Raw genomic sequence first — 12,230 nt, 5'->3', positions numbered from 1 at the left:
TATTTGACTGTACTTAGTCATTTGTTTAATTCTCAAGCTTTTAAATGAAATCCAAATATCTTTAGATCAAGAGATGTGGTTTCAGATTTAAAATATGTTTGAAAGGAAATACTTATTTCAATTAAGCCACCAATTAAGTTTTATATGTAAAAATATAAAACGTTTAGTTGCTATTAGATACTGTCAGTATTTTACTTTGGTTTATGGTTATGTTGCTCTCACTTTGAACAACAGCACCTACAAATACACATGTAATTCGTTTGAAACAGAACTTCCCCTTTTTAGAAAGTCAGAAAACGTTATTTAAAATAAACATGAAAAAAAACTTCCTGTTTGTTCTTCTGTAGGCTAACTGGCTAGTGGACCAAGACTTAGGGTGGGCAGCGGTGACTGCTTAGAACTGTACCATATACTCAATATTTCTCTAAACAAGGACTTTGCACTAAATAAAAATGTTTTCAGTCTGGATTTCAAAGAGCCAACAGTTGTCAGTTTGCTCTGGAGCTGAGCAGCATAGAAACTAAATGCTGCCTCCCTTCATTCAGTTTTGGTCCTGAGACTAGTGACTTAACAGATCTTAGGTAACCTAAAGGGTTTACATGGTTCATACCAGAGCAGCAACTCTAAAAGGAGGTGATGGGCTACGAAGCATTTAGTGCTTCGTAGCCCATCACCTAAATTTTAAGCTCTATCATTTTACAAATAGGTAGCCAGTGTAATTGTTTAAGGACTGGTGTTATATGATCCATTTATTCAGTTTTTCTGGGTTTGGTAAGCTTTGGCTGCTTTTTTTTTTTTCAGAGACCTGCACAGATACCATTACAATTATGTCACCTACTAGAAATAATAGAATGTATGGGGTTTTCTTTGTCCTATTGTAAAAGCAATATTCTGACAATGTTTAATTGTGGTAGTACATTAATTTACCTTTACACTTTATTTAGTTACTAAAAGTGAGGTATGAGTTTATGATAACACCTAGGTGTTTGCAAACTCTGTGGTATTTTGTCTCATAGAGTCTAGCTGAGTGCTGATTTCAACCTTTAACTTTTGGGATCAGACACAATGACTTGTGAGCCTTGAAGAAACAAACATGATCCTTGTTTGCTTAGATTTAGAATTAACTAATGACACAAAGTAGTTCCAGTCTGTCAAAAAGGATCTAAACCAGTTTAGCACAGTACTACACAATCCCACCCAGTTTTCCAGTCTATCCTTCAGGATGTTATGACCTACTGTGTTTAATGCCGCACTGAGATTCATTAAAATTAAGTTTTTGATGCATCACTGTTAACAGGTATATCATCAAATCATTAACCAAGCCCAAGTCTTAGTGATGTGGTGTGGTCGAAAACCTTCCTGACTCAGGTCCCAAGAAAGGGTGGTTCCTAGGAACCGGAAGTGGTCCACAGTAGACACAGTGTTGTTGAGGATGGTGACTGGAGGCAGCGTGTGGTGTGTTCTGCGGAAGTCCACCGTCATCTCCACAGTCTGGAGGTGGTTGTGACTGGTCCAGTGGACCAGTCACAACCACCTCCTGTCTATATGCAGACTCATTGTCCCGGATCAGAAAATGAGAGTTGTGTCATCTGCGGACTTCAGGAGTTTCACAGACGGGTCCGCCGAGCTGCAGTCATTTGTGTAGAGGGAGAAGAGGAGTGGGGAGAGAACACACCACCTGGGTGTCGCCAATGCTGATGATTCTTGTGTGGGAGAATATGCTCCCCAGCTGCTTTTGCTCAGTCAGGAAGCTGGTGATGCACTGACAGGTAGAGGTCAGCACTGTGAACTGGGTGAGCTTCTGGTGGAGGATGACAGAGCTTGCAGTGTTGAAGGCAGAGCTGATGTCCTGGATCCTGGCGTAAATCCCTGGGTGGTTGAGGTGGCGATGGATTTGTAGTCCCAAATTGACTGCTTCATCTGCCAACCTCTTTGTCTGGTAAGCAAACTGCTGGGAGTCCAGCAGGGGGCCTGTGATGTCTATTAGATACTTCAACACGTGTTGCTCAATGGATCTCATGACTACAGATGTCAGAGCATCAGACCTGCAGTCATTTAACCCAGTTATGGTGCATTTGTTGGGGACCAGGATGATGGTGGAGTGTTTGAAGCAGGATGGGAGACTTGTTGAAGACCTGAGTGAAGATGGGGGCTAGTTGAGGGGGGAGGCTTCATCAGATCATGGATCTTTCCTAGTCATCTGATGCTGAAAAAGCAGGGGGTCGGAGAAGAGGAGGGTGGTTGGTGCTTGGGAAGCTTTTGTGTCTGGGTGAGATGTGGACAAGTTGGACAAGTTAGTTGATCCATGCAGGATGGATACATGCTTTCATGTTGTCTATGCCAAATTATGGCCCAACCATCTGAGTGAGACTCATTGTACCAGACAATAGACCATGCAATGGAGGTCCCTGGTGTCCTCAAGGTTGAACTGTGGAGATCAGCTGTGTAATCTGCTAATGGCTGTTATGGAGTAACATTCCCTAAATATTGTAAATCAGAGGACACTAACCTTAAGTTACAACATAAATGTTCGATAATCATCTTTCAGTCTTTTAATATTTCTTCCACCAAGGAGGTTATGTTTGTGTCTGTTTTTGTCCATCTGTCTGTTTGCAAAATATCTCAAAAAGTTATGAACGGATTTGGATGAAATTTTCAGACATTGTGCAAATTAGGACAAGGAACATGAGATTTGATTTTTATGTTGATGCGGAGCATCATCTGGATCCTGGATTTCAAGATTCTTTATCTCTTTATGCCAAACAATGGCAATTATAACACTTACAAAAACAAAATCTCCTTGGCGGAGGTAAAAAACAACCAACAACAACACAGTCTCAAAGGACTACAGCACAGTATACACCAGGTGTCCACATGCTGCAGAGCTTAACAAACCCTAAACAATCAGAACAACAGTAAGACATAGTTCATGTCCTAACAGATGTGCCAAAAGAATTCAGGGGAAATATTCTTAGTGAACACGTTGTTTAGCCCTGGGCTGTTTTGTTAATGTTAAAAACAATGCGTTTGTGTTATAGGTAATGAGGAGATCGCTCACTTCCTGCTGGAAAATGGTGCTGAATTTTCATCCTACACCTTGATGGACTATCCAGATTTCAGCAAGCGTCTCCTGAGACAGAAACTTCACGAAACCTCTGGTGCGAATGGAGTGGAGGTTTGTGTCCAGTACACGTGATGTTTTCAGAGGAAAGACCTACCTTTAATAAGAAAAAAAACAATAAATAACAATGGTTCAAATGTATGTTCTAGCTTATTAGCTCATCATTTTTTACCAGGTGCTGTCTTTCAGAATAACTGATTAGCTAATAAATAAAAACACTATTACTGTAAAGAGTAGATTCAGTCATTTCAATGTATATTTGGATTTTCCATTTGAGCTGACCAGGATTCCTAACCACAACCAAAAGTCCTGACAAGAACAGTGTTTATTCAAGTATTCTAAGAATGTACTTCTCATTTAATTTGTACCTAAAAAAGCACAGCTTTGTCACCCCAAAGACTTCAATTGCAATCCTACCAATTCCTATTTGATGTTAGTTCTAATGGTAGACATTTTTTATAGAGATCAATTTTACAATGTCATATTGTGGGTCATCTCTAAACTCATGCTTGTGTGGGTGAATCTAACTATTTCTCTTTCCAGGGTCTCAGTGTGTTTTGGAGCGGTTTGCAGCTCCCGTATTTGGAGCTGGACTGGTTCATGGATGTCTGCTCACAGATTACCCACCTGGATTTGTCCTCGAACAGCATCAGTGCTCTACCCTCGGTGGTCCCCTGGGGTCTCATGCACTTGAAAACTCTAGATCTTTCTAACAATACTCTTAAAGAACTACCATTTGCCCAAAACTCCCAGGATGTTATCTGCTCCAGGTACATGGCCAGCTACATCATGACAGATATAAATTTGATGTCTAAAGTCATCAGTATACTTTTGTCCATGTCAGTTAGTTTGTAGATTTGACACTAAGTTAAAGTGGACATATCATGCTTTTAAAACCTTCCTTTTCATACTTAAATCATTCAGCTATGTTCTATATAAAGCGGAACTTCAATGCTTTGGTCTGGTCTGAACTCCTTGTTATTGAAGCTCCACAGGCTCCTCTTTTACCTGTTCTGAGGTGTGTCTGAGAGCAACTCGTTTTGGTGCCGTCTCTTTAAATGCTACTGAGGCACTTCACCGGTCAAACAGCGCTCCACCTTAACCCCTTCTGCCATTTTTGTAGTTTGATAAAAATTATCTAGCTCTGGTTGGATCAAGGGGGTTAAGACAAAAATGGCAAAAATAATGCAAAACTGAAAAATGGCCAAGAGGTCATATCAACACACAATAAATTCATGTCTAAAATAAACTTTGTTGTCATTTTAGCATATTTGCAGCTTTCTGCTTTGCTGTGTTCATCGTTTCCATAGACAAAAAGAACTGACCCCTTAATCAGATGATTTCTTTCAGCAAATCCTTCTTGATACTTAAGCACTCATCCTTAAAGTGGTGATATTTCGCCACTGATGTGGGAACACTTCCATGAAAAATAAAATTTAACCAGGCAGTTTGAAGAGGTTCTGATGCTGGAGGATGGTGTAATGACTTGTGTGGGTAAATACACCCAACAACCGAACCTAACTTATCCTCTTGTAGCGTAGGCTTGCTGGAGCTTGGACTACAAAATCATAGTGAGAAATAAATATGCTGGATACATGAAATTGATCAACAGGGAGTCCATGACCTTATTTAGCTGTCCCACAGTGTCGGAACAGTTGGAAAAATGTAACAGATGATAGAGAAAACTGAACGGACTGAAAAGTATGGCCCAAACAGAATATAAAGATATCTACGCAGCATCTGGACAGACTAAAACCAACTTTTCTGCACTCCTACAGACTCTTAAGTACACAACAAAATATGTTTAAAGGCTAACAAAGTGGATTTTGCATGATGTGTCCCCTTTAAGTTTGAAAAACTGAGTATATTTCTTAATCGTTAGTTATTTGTTTTACCTTAACACATGGGACACAAGCTAGAAAACACAGTGCCTTTACATACAATTACATGTATCAAAAACAGCTTTTGATTTCATGTGAAGACAGATTGCATATTTTATCTCTCAAACCTCCTCTTTCCAATGGTTCAAGGTTACAAGTGGTGAATCTCTCTCAGAACCAGCTAAAGAGTTTACCAACTGGACTTCTGCATCTGATCCACCTTCAGAAACTCTGTGCTGCCAATAACCAGCTCAGCACCCTGTTTGACATCCCTGCCAGTATGTTCCATATCAGATATGGCACTGTTTCATGCTTTTGGGTCAATGCTAATATTAAAGTTGCCATGTATAAGCTGCAATATTGTCTATTTCATTGTGTACAGGGTGCATATGAGAAGTTAGTCTTTTTGGTGAACTTCAGAGTTAAAAAAGTTGTTATTTCTTTACTCAAGTGTTTCATGTTCAGGCTTCTTTAAACGTCCTTCCTCTAAAGAATATTAGATGTTGCAATAAGACTTGTTGAAGACTTTTAGGCCACACATTACCTACTTACTGTAGAGAAGAGTCACCATTTTTTCCCAGCAGACAAAATCTAATGATGTTCTTTACATTCAGGTCTTTACATGTTTACGTCTTTACATGTTTCTTGTATCTTTGGTGGGTCCTATTAATAACAAAACACAATCCATCCCCCTCCTTTCTGTTTAAAATGTAAAAACTAAAGGCTTATTCCATATAGTTTGTGCCTGGCTGCCTGGTTCTTCATGCACCCAGCTACACAGTGTGTCCAGATCTTGGCATGTGGGGATGGAAGAAGAAAGTGTAGGGGGGACACTTAAAGAGTATTGTGGAAATCACAATGCTGACAATGACTACAATTTATCCTAGACGTTCTGTTACATAACAGTGTTCCTAAATACATAGTACATTACATCCATATTCTTGAAAACTGACGTTGATTAAAAACATAATCCTAATGGTCTCCTTAAATTAAAATATCATATATTATTATATAGTTGATGCTTTCTCACCACAATAAACGAAATACGTAAATGAGAGCAGCTTTTTGGGAATTGGGCTTTATTAAGAGTCAGTATTTATGAGCATAGAGAATTTGAGAGGAACACAACATATAAAATGTGGTTTAATCAATATACTATGCACTTAATCATGAAGCAGTTAATATGCTACATGTCATGCAATGTCTTCTCCCAGTATTTAACACTTTTAGAAGACTATATCTGTTAAAATGACCAATGAAAATAAACAGGTTAGTTTGGCTTGTGCCATCTTAGATCTGCTTTCATGTAGTGAGCTACAAAATTCACAACTCGAGTTTGACAACCATAGTTTTGACAACCTGTTCTGTAAGTTAGCTTTGAACTTGCCAATTGTCCTTCTGCTGCATTATAACAATATATTACAATATATAAATTCTGTTACAAGTTAATTTAAAACTGATCTAAATGTACATATATGTAGATTTTTTTTTTTTTTCCCGTTTAACTAAATCTTCTTGTTTTTAACTTTTCTCTGTCAGCTGTGAACTGGATTGGTCTCCGTAAGCTGGAGGAGTTGGATGTTTCTGGTAATTGTCTAATCAGCCTTCTCACATCAGTCATGCACAGTTTAAAGTCCCTGCACTGCCTCGATGTGAGCAGAAACAAATTGAAAGCTTTCCCTGACCCCTGGGCCTGCCCACTGGTAAGAACCACTGTCTGTTGTATGTATAAGGGTGTGGGTAAACATTTATATATTTAATAATTACTGTAGGTGGTTATTCATAACCTTATTTTCTTGTCTTACAAGGAAAATGTCAAATTGCATGATTCCTTTAGCATCTATGATAAGCTTAATTCTTTATTTGTGTTGCTGAAGCTTTGGTGCTTAGATTCAGTTCCAGTGGCCATGATGCAGCTCTCATGACATGCATTTGCACTTAAGAAAAATTAATATTAACATAAAGTGCTTTGCTCCATTTTGAAGTGTATGTATATTGTTATTAGTAGGTCTGCACATAATAAGAAAAACACACAATTCCAATGTTATTTTTCAATATAAAAATTACCATGTTTGTTGCAATTATCCCATATGCTCTTCGTCCTTTTCTTTTTTTTCCATTGTTGCACAGCTTCCACCACTCTATGAGCACTAGCATCTCATTCACTAAAATAAAGTAAAAACAACATAAAAGCACAGTAAGACATTTGTGTGTGTAAAGGTTAAATACTGAAGCTAATTTAAGGACAGTACAAACAGAACAATTGAAGAAGGGCTTAAATAAAGACGAATTATATGTGTAAAAGTGTTAAGATGTTGTGCAAGATGTAGACAGAAACTGATTAAGGAACAGGTCAGCAATACCTCAACAGATGGAACAGTTTCTTTTTTATTTTTGATAAAAGGTGTAAAATAACTGACAGTCAATGTGTCAAGAGAACTACAACAAAAAATGTGTTGAGGTACATTCAGAATCCACAATTAGAAAGTTCTCGCTATTCTTGCTCTGGGCGCAGGAGGAACAGCAGGGTGTGGCTGTCTTTTCAACAGAGTGGAGCTGAGCATCCTATTGTGCGAACCATACCCCCAAAGCTAGAGAAGGACCACAATCATTACATGTCTGTTTAACAGTAACCTGTGCAGAGGAATTACTCAGTGTCTCATACATGAAATAAGTAGGCAAAGAAAATGCAGAGCTAGGACCTGTGTAATGATGTAAACATCATATAGATACACTGATAATAGGAAAAACTGTTAAACAATAACAAGTACCCTGAAACAACATGCAGTAGCTCCAAACACGTCTTTATTCATCATTGTCTATAATGTGCTTCAAAATAGAAGAAACAAATTCAGTAATATTCAATAAATAAAATCAAGCCTGTACAGGTCATGCAAACAGGAAGTTATATAATATGTCAGCATTTGGGTCACTCTGAGAAATCTCACAGAAGCACCTAACATATTTTCAATGACTTTTAAGCTTGTAAATACATAATAACAAAATTTTACTATTAGAAATATGGCATGAGATATTACTGAAGATATAAAAATGGGTGAGAGCATTGTGCAGATGAATTCGAGATGATAGGTGTCAACCATCAAATAATCTAAGACCGTTAGTGAAAATCCTACCCATGGAAAAACGCTCACTAATTGACAGCAAACCTGTATATAAATGAAACAGTAAATTACAGAATCAAAATGTTGTTGTAGTAGCACACTTCACATTTTTTCTGACCCCTTTCATGTAGAAGAACTGCAAAGCTTCTTCCAATGTAATTGAGAATCTTCCAAATACCATATCCATCTTCTGGAGGACTCAGCTGCAGGAGGTGGACTTCTCTGACAACTGCCTCAAAGAGCTTCCTTCCTATATCTTTGAACTAGAGGTACGAACCATCTAATGGATTGTTATTGGATGTGTTTATGTGCTTTTACAATGAATAAAACATCTAAAATACATTTTCTCTCCCAAGCAAACTGTGCCTCTCTGTGCTGACACAGTTTGCCCATGTTTAAATAAGGCATTACATACTTCAATAATCCCGAAGGAAAATTTTCTGTTCTTGTCGATCAAATTTTACAAGTTTCCTCAAAGAGTTGTTGTAGATGCTGATGACTGTGGGCAGGAAGGATCTCCTGTAGTGGTCTGTCTTACAGCAGATCTGAAGAAGCTTCTTACTGAAGACACTCAACACACACAACAGTCTGATGAAGAGGATGCTCAGGGTTCTCCATAATTTTCCTCATGACTTTTCTTTTCCTGACTTTTCATGCCTGAATATCTGTAAGAAGAATCTCCATAAAAGAAACTCGCACAACTGATACCCATGTGGCATAAAACAGAATCTCCATATGGTGCAGTTTGTTCCTGTCAATTGTTAAAAATTAGGAACTAGATCTAATTCCTTCATTTTTTTTTTATACCACTAATCTATAAATGACTCAAGCCTCTTTATATGGGCCGCGTGCTCTACCGCAACACAACGCCACGCACCGCACCCATGAATGATTCTCTTAACATCTTTTTTATGTCAAGTGAGGCAGTATGAGTCTGATGCTCTGGTCAGTCTCTAACCTGTCACACACGGCCTCATTAATGTTCAAATCCACATCCATCTTACGAAAATGTTTTAAAGATGGCTCAAATCACAGGTACCTTACCTTACCTTACCTTACCTTACCTTACCTTACCTTACCTTACCTTCTTACCTTACCTTACCTTACCTTACCTTACCTTACCTTACCTTACCTTACCTTACCTTACCTTACCTTACCTTACCTTCTTACCTTACCTTACCTTACCTTACCTTACCTTACCTTACCTTACCTTACCTTACCTTACCTTACCTTACCTATTGCTCAATATTTGTTTTAGTATAGTTCCTTTGCAGCCTGTTTGCAAACCATAGCTTGACTAAATGATGCAAATGACTAAATGTCAGGAAAATCCTACTCTATTCACAAAGCTTATTTGTTGCATGAACTCTGGCAGTGTCAATGTTCACAGTGCTATCATTGTTAGTTAGTCTTGACTGAACTCCTCAAGATGTCACTATGATGTCACCAGCGGTCTGTGAATGAGTTACACTGCTGGCCTGTAGTATGTCTTACCCCCCTCGTTGATCTCATTTATTTTATCATCAGGCTATTGTCTCATTAAAACTGTGTGGAAATCTCATTGAAACGCTTCCTGCTCCCAATAAGTGGAAGTGCTCTAAGCTCAAGACTCTTGATCTTTCCAGGAACCAGCTTGGCAGGTAGGTCCCCACACTGACTTCCACAGAAGTTCAGTTAAATTTAGCTGGTAGTGAATTACTCTGTGAATCTTAGTTGATGTGAAACAAACACATATTTTATGTCGTTGTTTCTCTGTTTTTTTGTTGTTTTGTTGCGCTCCAGTTGAGACTATGTATTTAAGCTAAAAGTCAACTTCAACTAAGTTGATTAATCACTTCTTCAAAATGTTAAATTTTATATTGCACTAAGTTTACTTATAATAAAGTTTTTTAAATTGAGCTTATTTTAGAAATCCTCCATTTAGAATGAAGAAAAGCCTGATCTAACTTGATAGATGGATTTTCCATCCTGCTTTATTCACCATCTTATGACTGGTACTACCACAGCTATCTCATCGACATGAAAATACATACTCATATTTAACAAATTAGAATAGAATTGAAAAGTTAATTTATTTCAGTAACTCAAGTAAAACACATTATATAGATACTGATGTTTTAAAGACTATATATGTTAATCATGTTTTTTTTGGCTTACAGCTATTGAAAACATGACATGTACATTTACAATATTACATCAGATCAATAATAACTTTTTTGAGTTGTGCTGCGACTTGTAAGGATATGCTATAAACTTTGCAAACTGCTTCTTGGGCGTTTTCATCCTCAACCTCATCCATATATAGATATAGATATACTGTATATATATATATATATATATATATATATATATATAGATAGATAGATATACATATCTATATATAGATATAAATATATATATCTATATATAGATAGATATATATATATATCTATATCTATATATATAGATAGATATATATATATGTGTATATATATATATACAGTACAGACCAAAAGTTTGGACACACCTTCTCATTCAAAGAGTTTTCTTTATTTTCATGACTATGAATATTGTAGCTTCACACTGAAGGCATCAAAACTATGAATTAACATGTGTAATTATATACTGAACAAAAAAGTGTGAAACAACTGAAAATATGTCTTATATTCTAGGTTCTTCAAAGTTGCCACCTTTTACTTTGATTACTGCTCCGCACACTCTTGGCATTCTGTTGATGAGCTTCAAGAGGTAGTCACCTGAAATGGTTTTCTAACAGTCTTGAAGGAGTTCCCAGAGATGCTTAGCACTTGTTGGCCCTTTTGCCTTCACTCTGCGGTCCAGCTCACCCCAAACCATCTCGATTGGGTTCAGGTCCGGTGTCTTTGGAGGCCAGGTCATCTGGCGCAGCACCCCATCACTCTCCTTCTTGGTCAAATAGCCCTTACACAGCCTGGAGGTGTGTTTGGGTACATTGTCCTGTTGAAAAATAAATGATGGTCCAACTAAACGCAAACCGGATGGACTAGCATGCTGCTGCAAATGCTGTGGTAGCCATGCTGGTTCAGTATGTCTTCAATTTTGAATAAATCCCCAACAGTGTCACTAGCAAAGCAGCCTCACACCATCACACCTCCTCCTCCATGCTTCATGGTGGGAACCAGGCATGCAGAGTCCATCCGTTCACCTCTTCTGTGCCGCACAAAGACACAATGGTTGGGACCAAAGATCTCAAAGTTGGACTCATGATGACCACTCGTTTTTCTTTACTTAGTTGCTTTTTTCTTGCCATACTACAAATTCTAACAGTCTATTCAGTAGGACTATCAGCTGTGTACTGTATCCACCTCCTGCACAACACAACTGATGGTCCCAACCCCATTTATAAGGCTTGAAATCCCACTTATTAAACCTGACAGGGCCCACCTGTGAAGTGAAAACCATTTCAGGTGATTACCTCTTGAAGCTCATCAACAGAATGCCAAGAGTGTGCGGAGCAGTAATTAAAGCAAAAGGTGGCTACTTTGAAGAACCTAAAATATAAGACATATTTTCAGTTGTTTCACACTTTTTTGTTCAGTATATAATTCCATATGTGTTAATTCATAGTTTTGATGCCTTCAGTGTGAAGCTACAATATTCATAGTCATGAAAATAAAGACAACTCTTTGAATGAGATGGTGTGTCCAAACCTTTGGTCTGTACTGTACATACATACATACATATCTCCACTGCTTATGCAATACTATTTAAAGTGTTCTAAGTCATTTTTTAGGAAATTGACAAAAAGAGCTATGTCATGATCAGTTTGTAGATTTGATTTTAGGACTGGATGGCTGCTAGCTCCTTTGGCAATCTTTTCTTTGTGGACATCTTACTTTGTGGTTTTCTTTACCTAATAACCTGGACTTGTCGGCATATGTTGCCTCTGTGCCTCTCTGTCTTTTATTACCATTGAAAGACTTGTAAGGCTTATGCTTGATTTTCAGCAACAACTTTCAGTCTCATTGTCACACCTAAAAACCTACAAAAACAACAAAGTTCCACTTTTAAACGGAACAAGAATGACCACTTCTTCTTTGCACGTTGACCTTTTCTATTTCATGAAGTTCTTGGTTAACTCAATGACAG

General features: G+C 37.8%; 1 protein-coding gene across 1 annotated transcript in view; it reads left to right on the top strand.

The window, feature by feature from the left end:
* The window catches only part of lrrk1 (leucine-rich repeat kinase 1), a 99,799-nt gene that overhangs the window by 21,690 nt on the left and 65,879 nt on the right, over window positions 1-12,230 (top strand). Inside the window, exons 6-11 of the mRNA XM_047363226.1 lie at window positions 3,039-3,175; window positions 3,665-3,891; window positions 5,152-5,279; window positions 6,541-6,704; window positions 8,255-8,392; window positions 9,651-9,763. Coding sequence (XP_047219182.1) covers window positions 3,039-3,175; window positions 3,665-3,891; window positions 5,152-5,279; window positions 6,541-6,704; window positions 8,255-8,392; window positions 9,651-9,763 — 907 coding nt within the window. The remainder of the gene's footprint in view (window positions 1-3,038; window positions 3,176-3,664; window positions 3,892-5,151; window positions 5,280-6,540; window positions 6,705-8,254; window positions 8,393-9,650; window positions 9,764-12,230) is intronic.

The sequence above is a fragment of the Girardinichthys multiradiatus genome, chromosome 4 (assembly GCF_021462225.1).
Source record: "Girardinichthys multiradiatus isolate DD_20200921_A chromosome 4, DD_fGirMul_XY1, whole genome shotgun sequence".
In the NCBI taxonomy this organism is placed as follows: domain Eukaryota; kingdom Metazoa; phylum Chordata; class Actinopteri; order Cyprinodontiformes; family Goodeidae; genus Girardinichthys; species Girardinichthys multiradiatus.
This window is presented reverse-complemented; position numbering and strand designations above follow the sequence as displayed.